The 13,843-nt window shown below is 34.9% G+C and overlaps 1 protein-coding gene across 1 annotated transcript in view; it reads left to right on the top strand.

Moving 5' to 3' along the window:
* The window catches only part of LOC109059278 (xenotropic and polytropic retrovirus receptor 1 homolog), a 73,400-nt gene that overhangs the window by 45,432 nt on the left and 14,125 nt on the right, over positions 1-13,843 (top strand). The window contains 7 exon segments of the mRNA XM_042729491.1: positions 3,765-3,866; positions 8,147-8,367; positions 9,527-9,676; positions 9,875-9,958; positions 11,064-11,145; positions 11,317-11,504; positions 12,102-12,281. Coding sequence (XP_042585425.1) covers positions 3,765-3,866; positions 8,147-8,367; positions 9,527-9,676; positions 9,875-9,958; positions 11,064-11,145; positions 11,317-11,504; positions 12,102-12,281 — 1,007 coding nt within the window.

The following is a 13,843-nucleotide window of genomic DNA, read 5'->3' as shown; positions in this document are numbered from 1 at the left end:
GTGCTGATCAGCTCTCTGATGAATGAGTCTAGACTGAGACCTCTGAGAGCTTCTCCCTCATGCTTACTTTGCTTTTATACAGGACACGTTATTTACATGGACACTTAATGTGCATTGCTAATCATCTCCAGACTATAGAAGCTTCGTGATTGGTTGAGCTAATAGTGGCTTGAGGGAAGAGAGCGGTGGTGAAGAGACTGGTGGAGCTTTGAGGGTTTTACTTCATCAGAGGATCTGGTCGAACTAAGCAAGGGGGCAGGGGGGCGAACGGATGGTTGGAAGAGGCTTTTATGTGCTGCGTTTCATGTTTTCACTTTGTGTCTCTTTCCCAGCATGCATCATTCCTGCTTAACGGGTTCTGCCGCTCGGCTGTCCTCCTGCAATCCCACCCACACACTTCAGCCTTTTAATAGAGCGTGCAAGTGAGAGCGAATAATCACCCTCTCTAATTTACTCAGGATAACGGTTCCTCGTAAAAACCTCCAACAACAGAGCAATTCCCGTGCCTTTATTGCCGCCAGGCGAACAGTTTAATTCAACTGCGATGATTGAGATCTCCGTGTAGAGGGGAGATAAGGGACTCGCACCCATGTTTGCAGTGGCGCGATAATACAAACAGCAATACGAGGGTGATAAACAACATTGAGGCGGTTAAATGGATTGTAAAATGAGAGGTCATACAGCTGTCGGTCGAGGAATCGCTGCTCGCCACCAGTAACCCTCTAATGAGAGATGATATCGCTCACTCTGGACAATACAAGCAATGCTCTCTGCTGTAAAATCATGAACATGCTTAATTGAAATTGCCAGTCCTGCATTGTAATACTGGTGGGAAAGAATTGGGAAAGAAAAAAACATTTAGCTTTTTATTCTGAAAGAATAGACAGATGAATCCTCTTCCTGCAGGGCTTTTTGGTAAAACAATGTGCAGTTTGATCCCTTGATCCATGGGCACAGTTAGGTCTGCTAAATCTAGGCACCCAGAGGGAAAATGTTATATTCATGTGAGCCTGCCAGGAGAGAGTATAATAGAGAGAGAGAAATAACCCCAGATAAGCAAAAGACTGTTGGTTGCAGCTTTATAGGATTTATGTGCAGGATTGAACAGATAGCAAGCTCCTTAGTCAGGAAAAGTGTGCTGTGTCAGGGTTCTGTGCTTCATCTTCTAAATTAAAGCATAAACTTAGTTTTGTACAAATATGATACAGTATCAGTTTGAGATTTAACCCTGTAAAGACTGACATATCAAATATTAAGCCAGAAAATATATTTTTTTTAAGTTTAGTTCACCTTTAAACAAAATCTAAAAGTCATTTTTGAGTATCATATCTGAAACATCAGGATTATGTTTTTGATTTTTATTACTTTTAGGTTTTTATGCATTTTGGTACAGTTGCTGATATTTATATGGTAAGATGTAATTCTGATAGCTTGTAATGTAAATCAAGATCTTTATAACTGTATAACAGACCTCATGCATAAAATGCACATAAATATCATAGTTTATTGATTAAAGCTCTGAGGTTAATATTGTTGGGGGCAAAACATAATGCAGTGCAATACATGAATGATTGAGATATGTTAAAATAACCGTTCCAAAAGCCTGATGTAACATTTAATACTCACGTTTTAACTTTTTCTCAAAAATTCTGTATGGATAATCATTTAAGTGCATGCACGTGTTTATCTTGAAATATTACTTACAATATAAAAGTTTTTCTTATGTTTTTATATAAAAATAACAGGAAAAAAGACACATTGACATTTTTAGAATTATAATGAAAGAGCTTTTACTTGTTGAAAAAGTATAAATATCAGACAACAGAAGGCATGTAGAAAATGTTTCTCCGCATCATAATTTTGATCATAATTTAGAGGCCTTTAAAATTTGTGTATCAAATATGATACAATATGCCGTATAGGGCTGACATCCATGAACAAAACTGAATGATATTAAAGGGATAGTTCACCCCCCAAAAAATTCTGTCTTTAATTACTCACCCACATGTCGTTCCAAACCCGTTAGACCTTCGTTCATCATAGACCCTCTAAATCTTAGGAGCACAAATTAAGGTCTTTCTGACCCTCTATAGACAGCAACGCAACTGACACATTCAAGGTTCAGAAAGGTAGTGAGTACATTGTTAAAATAGTCAATGTGAAATCAGTTTGACTTCTTTTAATACTGAAAAACACACACTGCACCTTTAGTGTGTTTGCATGCATGTTTTTTGATCTGGTCTCTTCCTCCTCTCTCATTTCTCTCTTAAGTGAGTCTCTTACTGAAGTCATGTTCCTTTGTGTCGGGGTCATGACACAGCCATAAAGCCATTGTAAGGCTAACGAGGGCTCTCACGGTGAACAGCAGGAAGACACCACTTAAGACATCACACAGGGCTTCCTCTGTTACCATGACAACCCAGACCTAATGAGTATACATGCTTTTCTTGTAACAAGCTGTGCTATTTGTTTCAATTTTCTTGCCAAGGTAACATGAAATTGTATTTATGACTTATTTAGTGTATGTAACAAGATGTATTCGTAGCATTCAGTGGGAAATTGATCTTTAGCCATATGGATTTGATTGGATTGTGGATGTTATGTTATATTATTTATCCCTATACCCACACAGCCTTGGTATCATCAGCAGAAAAGACAAGTAGATGAGTAACATGCATTGAAATGATTTCATGTAGTTTTAAGGCTAAACAATAAATCAGATATCTGATTTATTATGAACACTGGATATATGGTGAACTTGAATGTTGTAGTTATATATGGGTTGAATGTGTCATTTAGGGGAACAGGTGTCCATGGGTGTAGAGAATTACTCTTTCTCTCTTCACTATACATCACACGGAGAGAGATGGAAGGGGTCAGAGGTCTTCCTGTGTCATTATGTCAATCTCTCTTTGTTAACATCATGTGTAGATTCTTTAAAAGTAATACCATATGTTCTTAAAAAATAAGCTTTGGAAAAGTATTGCACGTAATAATAAATTATTTGAGCTTTATTTGTTAATGTTGAGTTGCAAACTAAGTTTTTGTTTACAAAATGTTAATTGTAACCCAGTCATATTTTAAGTTCAGCCTTCTTATGGAAATAAAATTAACTGTGCATTATATTTTTCAATGTTTGTGTTTTAAATGCTTTGTTGGGCCATAATAGTAATGCCATTTTCAGTTATAGTCTCTTTTTTTCAACAAACCATACTGATGGATTAAATCTACTGAACTGATGTGTAACCACAGAACCCACAGACATGTTTGTTAATGAATCTGACATTCTAGTTTATATTCAGAGGCAATATTTGATGCATAGTCTGTAAAAACTTAAGTAGATGCGAGCATTTGTATCTGATAATAGACGCTAAAAGCTTTTACCTGACTGGGTTATTTATAGAGAGAGACAACTTTGACAGCCAAATGCCTCAGGCATCCTTCCTTTACTAAAGTCAGCAGAGCGGAAGAGACAGACAGCTGCAGTGTAAAACATGTTTAAATATCAAACATTTATCTTAACTTTTACGGCCTACATTTTAACATAAATACGTATATTAAATTTGAAATCTGGAATTTAAGATTTGTTGTTTGAAGCTCAAAGAACTGGTTTTGTAACTCCCTCTGGCTTTGAGGAGTGAGTATAAAGGATGGAGGCTGTGAATGTTGATGTGGATTTTGGGACATGGTCTGAGTGGATTAGTGCACAAAGCTGAATATGAAAATGAACACAGATTTACATCTTTGTGTTTTGTCTCTTTCAGTCACGGATGAAGACACCGTCAAACGATACTATGCCAAGTTTGAGGAGAAATTCTTTCAGACGTGTGAAAAGGAGCTTTCCAAGATCAACACATTCTATTCAGGTATTGTTTTCCCTACATTTCTTCAAAAATGTTGAAGAAAAAATATGTAGTAACTGGTTACATGTAATCTGGATTATGCAATCAGATTCCAAAAATTAAGTACCTATAATTAGATTAAAGTACATTTTTAAATAATCTGAATCAGACTACAGTTAGGTCAAACAAGTTCAAAAGTAATCTAAAAGTAATCAAAAAAAGTAGTCTGATTATATTACCTAAAATGTGTAATGTAATGGATAATGTTACTAACTACAGTTTTTGTCATGTAATTTAGAATCAGTGATTATTTTCATATAATGTTATTTATTTAATATGAAATTATAATTAATATAATTTTTTCCCCTTGACTTGTTGGACAATTTCAAGACAAACTGAAAACAAGACAAACTTTGCTGTCATCCGTTCAAAACTGCTGAAAATTCTACCATTTTAAGATGAGTGATATTTATATCTCCCCTACTGCAATACTCAGCTGTTATTTAAGATATTTTGAGATAAAAATAAATCTGTGGTTCTGTTATGTGTGTCACACCATAGGACATTACGTCACACAAAACAACATATATGGTGGTTATTAAAGGAGAAAGAAAGTTTAATTTTGAAACAAACAACATCAACATGTTTTTTAAACCAAAAATAATTTTCATCAACAAAATTCAGTCTCTAACTCAATCAGTGTTACTGAAACTCTTCTAGCCCTCTGCTGCATGTGCAGCACAGCTAAATATGATTGATATTCAAACTACATTCATTAAGTTGTGAATTAATTATTTAAACTATATGGTTACCCTTTTTAAGGCATCATATTGATTCTATTTACTTTCTGCATCGTTCTCTTAGGATCTCCTCCCTTCTAGTGGAGCCCTGTTAATTTTCTGTCTATATTTTCATGTCCTCTCTTTACACTAATTTCTCTCCCTCAATTCTTTCTTTTTCAAAAACAAATGATCACATTTTATACTTATTTTCATGATACTTTATAACAGTACAAGTTTTCAGCAAAAAAAATCAGAAAATAGTTTAATGTAATTATTGTATTTAAGAACACTGAAAATAATCAAAAAATAATAAAAAGGAGTTAAATAAATCTTATTTAATTGTTTAAAATGCTTTTTAAAGATACCTTGTCCTCTGCTGTGACATCTTTGTCCTGTGGTGTGACACTACACGGGTCACACCAAAGGATGTTTCAGCCTTTTGTGTCAATTAATGATCTTGCTATTCCTAGCTAACTTGTCATTAGCAGTTAGCAAGAAACATTTGCATAATTTTCCAAGATTATGTAGTTTAACATGCCGTTTTTAATTAAAAATATCATTTAGGGGTGTCACACCAAAGGACAACAACACGTAAAACTTTTGTAGTGGTTCTATGGCCATGTGCACATGTCATGGGCTTAACAGGGGGCTTCAGTAACACGACCATGAATTGGGTCCTTCAACTAATTAAAGTTTTCTCTGGAGTTAGCCGATTTAAAATCAGGATATGGTGTCACACCAGAGGACATGGTTTTCAGAGACAAAATGTATCAAGTTCCAACGTTTTCAGAAATATATGGATGAAAAAAATGATTGTTATTTACTAAAATAGACACTTGTACGATTATGCCAGAGGTATTTATTAACATTTTTATGCTTTTCTTTTTAATTGATAAAAGTTGTAATTTATTGAACCATGCTTGAGACAGTCACACTATACAGTAGGACGATTTTGAGATTTGGCTCAAATTTAAAAAAAAAATCAAATAACAGTGCAGCTTTTATAACAAAGGGTCCATGCAAGACAAAGAAATGTTTAACTATTCACTGCATTTTAAATAATGACAATATTAATTATATTAATTTTTATCTTGTAGGACAGTGAAAACACCATGTCACATCAACAACCCATAGATAGATAGATAGATAACTCATAAATAGCACAAGTGGAAACAATTATTACTGCGTGGTTGAACTGCAGTGGCCAGCTAAATTTCGTCAAGGGATTCCCTGTGCATGAGGTCTGGTGGTACAGCACTATTTGGAAACATGATGTAATAAGTAATGCCTGCTGTAGTCATTTTGACATGCGTCAAGGGGAATAGACTATGTTTGGACTGATAATATATGCACACTGCAACATAAGCTGTGTTGTTGCTTTGACTTCAGGGTAGCAGGAATGTCTGAGCTCTACTGCCTCTAGTGGCTGGTTAGGGGAAGGCATAACAAACAAGTACTTAAAGAACAAGATTAATGCTTTGTTTGCACATTGATGCATTGTTTCATTGCACTGAGAATATAAGAGTAGCTAATTCTACCTCTAAATAAAATCTCAAAATGAGCTGAGACAAATGGATCAGCATTTATTCTGAAACAAAGAAGCGGATGTCCATTAATAATTTAACATAAAAGGAAAGCATCAATAGGTTAAGTCTTTTTATACTCCAGTTGCTACCAAAAATCATTCACTCCCTCAGTGCTGCAGGTTTGACAGACAGACCAAAATAAACTCTAATCGAGTTGCCCAGCCAAAGAAAGCTGGCAAATCCATTAAGCTGAAAAAATCTCTGACCGCATACTTTTATTTGGATGTTTGTCATGTCATGGATGTTTTTCCCACAAGGACAAAATAAGACAAAATGAAATTTCATTTGCTCAAAAATAGAGTTAGATAAAACAAAAAAAAGAAAAATATTCAAACATAAACATTAGTTTAATTATTCAGCTCTGCAGATAATGTTGTCCATGCACAGGTCAGATTTGAAGGTTTATTTAGTGAAATGCAAGGCGTTATCATATATGATGGCCTTTAGAACTGAAATCTATATTAGGATGGCAGCCGCTGTTAGTGCACTATAACTAATTCTGGCTAGTTGACCCAGACTGTGTTACGGCAGAGACCCCTGCCACCCCCTGAGTGGTCCTGAATTAACAACATAGCTTCTAAACCTTGAGAACATGCAGTCTTTGTCCCAGTGGAGGAGATCTGCTAAGCACATAAATTCTTAGCACTATCTTAGCCATGTTCAGCCTGCAGAAGCACAGACCTTAGTCAGACTGTTATAGTTGACTGGAAACTATATTTACACTGGCATGAAAGAAAACATGGATGTGCCTCCTATTTGACATGTTTTTATAAGATCAAATCTTTGTTCACAGCCAGTATTTTTCTGAACTTTAATAAACTGATGTTCTGTCATCTTATCTTTTTATGTATTTGCATTATTAATGCTGTCCAAACATACATTTTTGGTTTTCTGTGTTGTTTGTTCGCAAATTCTGCTTATAAGCTATTTAAACTTGTCAGCTATATACTTTTTCTAACTGACGAACATCTTTAAGAATTTGTAAAAAACATTTGCCATGAATGCATTTTTTATGTTTATGAATTTATTCCTGTCTTGGAATTACCTGTAAAGAAAACATTTAACATTTAATGGCCAAGTATTACATTCATATATATGAAAATGTATATTAAATAAATACTATTTTAAAAATAACTAATATTAAATAAATGTATATTTAAAATATATTGAATTAATATTAAATTAAAAATACATTTAATGTATTATGAATATAAATATAAAATTAATTAACATTTATAAAAATGTTACAAAATGTATATAAAGGTATTTAAATGTATAGTTTAATAAATACATTTTAAAAATATTTTGTAATTTAAATTCATTAAAAAACTAAAATAGATACCTCAGTCATAATATGGTTTTAAGACAATTGGGTAATCATTGCCTTGGGGACAAAGTGTGGCAGTTCTTTTACTCACTCCGTTTTTCATCTTGGACTCCTCAGGGCCTTACTGAGGGTTATAACACATACGCCAGCAGGACTCCTAGTATTTACATGTCTGATTAACATAATATCCCATTTCCTTCCTCTGAAAGTGAGATGGGTGAGTAGGGTCCTGTTCGCCAAACTGCGCTGGGATGCAGGCCAGCGTGGATAATGCTGTCTGAGATATCACCCTTACAGGAAGAGGCTCATCTCTAACAGGAAATCTGTCTGCTTTACTTTCTAGTTGATGGGTAGAATGAGGGATTTATTTGTCATGCAAAATGGATCCTGGTGCATTTCATTGCAGGGTTGTAAGCCAATCAGGCTTTATGTCTCTCAGTAGATGTAGTTGGATAGTTTTTAATACATTTAAGATGTAAGTTTTCCATCCTGGTGTTCAACCGGGCTTTTTGTTTTCCCTGTTCTCTCAAAGGCCGTAAATCAAGTAAAATGCTAATTGTCCATAAAATTGAATTATAAATATTGTCTTGTCTTTTTGGATCTTCACAGAGAAACTGGCTGAGGCACAGCGCCGATTTGCAACTTTGCAGAATGAGCTGCAGACGTCTTTGGATGCCCAGCGGGAGAGCAATGCTCCAGGGCTGCGCAGTCGCCGCAAAACGGTGTTGCCTTTGTCCAACAAAGAGCGCAACAAACATCGCAACATCAAAGACCTGCAGCTGGCCTTCAGCGAGTTCTACCTCAGCCTCATCCTCCTGCAGAACTACCAGGTCTGATGTTTGTCATGGTTGTTCTTCTCTTGTGAATGTTGTCCTGACTCCCTCTTGGGTTTCTTGACCTTTCTGCTGTTTCTTTTATTTTCTGTGCTTATTTTGCTTTTTAATTAATTATTAGCTTTTCATCAATTCACAGACCAGTTTCCGTTAAAAAAACCCTGATCTAAATATTGATGTTCAAATTCTTGAAATATGTTTCATAGATAAATATTGATTTTTTGAATTTTCCCGACCGACATCCGTTACTTGTTATTTGAACAGTATCCGTTAACTAGATTAGTATTAAATAAAAATTAATTATCATGCACCTGCAGCACTTCTGAGAACAGAGAAAAACAAAATAAAATAACAAATAAAAATAATAAAATAAATAGGCCTACACTAAATATTTTTTAATTAAATAATTAATAGTAAGATGACAAAACGAAAACACACTGAATCCTATGCACCTTAAAGAACCGGCAGATTCTTTTTTTCTGTCAGACACAAAAATAAATATCAGGCTTACCTCAGTGCACAATGTGTCTAGTTTGTATTAAAAATACATTTTAAAAAAGTAGCCTAAAATATCGATGTGCTGTGCGGTTAGTCTGGAGTAGAGCTCTGAGCGGAACTGTTTCGTAATACTGCTCCTGCTGAATTTCTGACCATTACTGCTCGTTCCCGAAACATGTGTGTTCCGCTCCCACGATTTTTGTGGCCGCTCCTGCAAACATTCTTATATTGTTTATAATTTTCGCTCTATCACTATGCGGATATTGAAATCGCTTTTGAATGCGCACTCGCTGTTCACTTTTACTTTTGATTTCGCATTCACATATATACTTAAAAAACTACTTAATACTAAAAAAATACTTAATAAAAAATATACATAAAAATACCTTTAAACTGATAGTATTAATCGGTCAATTTTTTTACTTTCTGTTAACAGTTAAATGGTTAAAATGAGCATTCCTAATTTTTACATTTTCCTAATGTATTTTATTGCATGAGTTTTTTTCTAAAATGTCTAATTATTTTATTTCATTATTCTAAATAGCAATAATAAGGACTGAGTAGATGGGTCTTAACATTAAGAACTAGAGAACTACACTTTTTTGTTTTAGATGTGAATTCTTATTTTCATATACTGATTTACTCTAATCACATACAGAATCTGAACTTCACTGGATTCCGTAAGATTCTGAAGAAACATGACAAGATTCTGGACACGCAGCGTGGAGCTGATTGGCGTGTGGCTCACGTGGAGGTGGCTCCATTCTACACCTGTAAGAAGATCACACAGCTCATCTCTGAGACCGAGGTAGACTGTCTGGCTCCACGTTTGGACTTCTGACTTCCTGCTCGTATCATGATCTAATTGTATTGGTGTTAGTAGCTGCTGAAACTGATAAATAATGCTTAAAACCCTAGAGCACATTAGAATGAAATGGAAGGTAGTGGAGGGCAGAAATGACTAAACTAGAGAATGGTGTCTGACCTTTGACCCTTGTGTGCCCAGGCTTTGGTGACCACAGAGCTGGAAGGAGGTGACCGCCAAAAGGCCATGAAGAGACTGAGAGTTCCACCTCTTGGAGCAGCACAGGTGAGAAAGAAACTCTGATAGTACATGCAAACGCACACACACATACACGCATGCAGCAATTGTGTTAATTAACCTTTATTATTGGAAGAATCAAAGTTATTTTATATACCAAAGTGACTTTCAATAAAGTGCATGTAGTTTGTTTTTATGATTATTTTAGTGATAAATACAAAATACTAAAGGAAAATCAACTTGGAATGCAACAAATATGTTAGCAGAAGAATAACATAATAGCAAACAGCCAATGAAAAACATGTGAAAAATATCTGCAGTGTCTTTTCATGCAGTACTTTTAGTTCTAGGTCAATAACAGTTGTGTAAGTACTCAGGAACTACATAATGTAAAAGGCAGCGTGGGTGGAGAGATACACCTGTGCTTGGAACATCATGTTCAATACCTTTTACCTTTAACAGAGAGAATGTATGCGTCCTTCTGTCCTTTGGATAACACAAATATAAAAAAAATTGCTTGCTTGTAGAATGCTTGTAGAATTAAATAAAATTAGTGCTGTCAAACGATTAATCGCATCCAAAGTAAGTTTTTGTTTACATACTATATGTATGTGTACTGTGTTTATTTATAATGTATATATAAATGCACACACGTACAGTATATATTTTGAAAATATTTACATGTATATACCTTTATATATTATATATAAATATATTCAATATATAAACAGCATATTTTTCTTAAATATATACATGCATGTGTTTGTATTTATATATACATAATTAATATACACAGTACACACTCATATATTATGTAAACAAAAACTTTTATTTTAGATGTGATTAATTGCGATTCATCATTTGACAGCACTAAAAAAAATTCAACAGGCTTGTTCTAGTTGAAGGCATCTCGTGAACTATTCATATTAAATGTAATGACTGAACTTGAAATGTTAAGTTGTAGTGACTTAAAATAGCCTCTTTTTTAACTTGTGCAAATGTGCAAATGCTAATGCAAATCTATTTTATTCAGTATAGGTGTGTATTGTAATAGAAAAGTTACACTGAAATGTGTTTTGTTTGTTTTCCTGAATATTGTAGGGTGAATATTGTAGAATAACAACTGCAGTGATTTAAATGTGCTTTTTCTCAGCCTGCACCTGCCTGGACCACCTTTCGTGTGGGGCTTTATTGTGGGGTCTTCATTGTCCTGGCTGTCGCCTTTGTCCTTACTGGTACAGTTTTTTAACCTTGTTTCACACTAAGTCCATGTGGATCTTGCTACACACATTAATGTATAAATTCCAGCATTTCTGCTGATATACCACTCCTTTATGATAGAACAGTGCAGTAATTTGTACAGCCTTGTTGATAATCCAACTGTTTGACTGATCCTTCCCTCTCAGGTGCTTTTTTCATTCGTAATCAGAACATCTGGCCACTGGTACGCATCTACCGTGGCGGTTTCCTGTTGATTCAGTTTCTCTTCCTCTTGGGGATTAACACTTATGGCTGGAGGCAGGCGGGTGTCAATCATGTGCTGATCTTTGAGCTAAACCCTCGAAACAATCTTTCACATCAACATCTGTTTGAGGTGAGACACGTCATGAAGAAGGGAACTTTACAGGAAGCCTGTATATACACTGCCTTTTAAAAGTTTGGGCTGTTAGATTTTTTGTTTTTAGTGCTTACAAAGGCTGCATTTATTTAATGTAAAATCCAGTAAAAACAGTAGTATTGTGAAATATTATTATAATTACAATTTTTCTATTTTAATATATTTTAATGAAAATTATTTCTATGATGCAAAACTGAATTTTCAATGGTCATTGCCATATGATCCTTCAAAAATCCTTTGTGCTACTCAATATGTTATGTTAAAACGTATATATCTCTTTTCAGAATTCATTGACAAATAGAAAGTTTACAAGAACAGAATTTTTGAAATCTTTTGTAGCATTATAAATGTTTTACTGTCAGTTTGGATCTATTTAATGCATCCTTGCTGAATAAAACTTCAATTTCTAAAAAAAACAACTATTGTATAGCTATAAGGACATTGTATTCTGACAGATAAAATATTAGGAAAGGGAAAAAGGGAAGGGAAAACTTTCCAGGTTTTGAAAATCAGAAAGAATAATAATGCATCTGAATATTCAATTTGGTCTTTTTTCCCTTTCTCTTGCTGTAGATCGCTGGGTTTTTGGGGGTGTTGTGGTGTCTCAGCATCCTATCCTGTCTGTTTGCGGACTACACTTGGCTCCCTATGCAGGCGAACCCCCTCATCCTCTACGGCTTCATGGTGCTCTTCCTCATCAACCCCTTCAAAACCGCCTACTACAAATCCCGTTTCTGGCTCATCAAACTTCTGGTGAGAGACAAAACCATTACGTTTTATAAACATACAACATCTATAGCCACAAAAAATTAATGATAAATAGTGAAAAACCTTTTATGCCAACATAATGTGGGTGGCAATGGCAATTGCATGCTGTTAATTGGCTCCAAGCAGATATGCAACACCCGTATTTTATGATCCAGTCAGTTCCAAATGGATTTAAAAAAGCCCAATTTCTTCTCATTAAATATCCTGTTTAACTTAGAAATGTGTCAGATTACAAGTAAAGTGGGTTATAAACAGCATTTGCAATCATCATATCCTGTCTTGTTTAAGAAGATAAAATGTTAATGTTTTCACTGGAATTACTTTGCTAATAGCAAAACCACCCGTTAAAACACATTTCTAACAGTTATTCAGTTAAATTAGCGAAAAGCTAATTGGCTCATTTCGATGTACAAACAGCTTCATGCATTTCACCTTCTCTGTCTGTTTCTATTAGTTTTATAGTAGTTTTCCCCTTGGCCTGTGTGAAAAAATATATTGTGTGCGTGTACACTACTGTTCAAAAGTCTGGAGTCTGTAAGATTTTTTAAAAATAATTTTTTCTCATATGCTCTATGATGAATAGAAAGTTCTAAATAACAGCATTTCTTTGAAAATAGATCTTTTGTGGCATCATAAAGGTCTTTACTCTCACTTTTTTTCCAGTTTAATGATCCTTGCTGAATAAAAGTATTTCTTTCTTTCAAAAATAAATTACTGACCCCAAACTGTGTGTACAGAGTGTTTCAGTGAGGTCTTTGCAGATACATGTGTGATTTTGTGTGTGTCTCTGTGTGAGGCACGGTGCGGTGAGATGAGGGAAAATAGATTGCAGCTCTATCTCTTCGGATGTGAAGACTGTGCCTGTGCAATCATTATTGGGATGGAGTCATCAGCAGCCGCCTGCCTCTGTCTCACTGCCCTCCCCACATCTAATTGACCTAGACTGGAGCCATATTCCTTGGAGCACACACAGGCACACACACACTTCCTGTAGATTAAAACCGACACGTACTGATGGCCAAACAGTGGGTGGCTTTCCTCCCAGAGCTCAAGCGTGCTGTCACACTCAAGCTGTGCATCGCACATGCAGCTGTAACCTTGAGATGTACCTCACGTTTAGAACTGTATGTTTAAAAGCATTTTTGTGGACTGGATTCACCTGTTTCATCAGGTAAAAATAACTGATCCGGGTTTGTGTAGGGAGAAATCGATTTTCACTGGCATTTGAGACTCAAGAGTATGATGGCATAGATTGGTGTAGTGTCGCTGCAAAATGTCAGCAGTGGCCTGAAGGCTGAGAGAAGTAAAATTTCATTTCATAGGGTAGTGTGACTGAGCCACAGAAAAATATGTGGAAAAAAGAAACAAAACAAAAGAACAATGTGACTCAAGGAAAACAAAGGTAACTCACCTAAGTTAGCATGTAGCCTGTATGTTTAGTGTATATGTAGTGTATATACTATACTATATAGTATATATTTTTTTGTTATATATTATTTTATTTATTATAAATATATTGTTTATTTTTCGTCACATCATTTTTATTT

The sequence above is a fragment of the Cyprinus carpio genome, chromosome B8, assembly GCF_018340385.1.
Source record: "Cyprinus carpio isolate SPL01 chromosome B8, ASM1834038v1, whole genome shotgun sequence".
Classification (NCBI taxonomy): domain Eukaryota; kingdom Metazoa; phylum Chordata; class Actinopteri; order Cypriniformes; family Cyprinidae; genus Cyprinus; species Cyprinus carpio.
The sequence above is the reverse complement of the archived record's forward strand: the minus strand, read 5'-3'. Positions and strand labels throughout refer to the sequence as shown.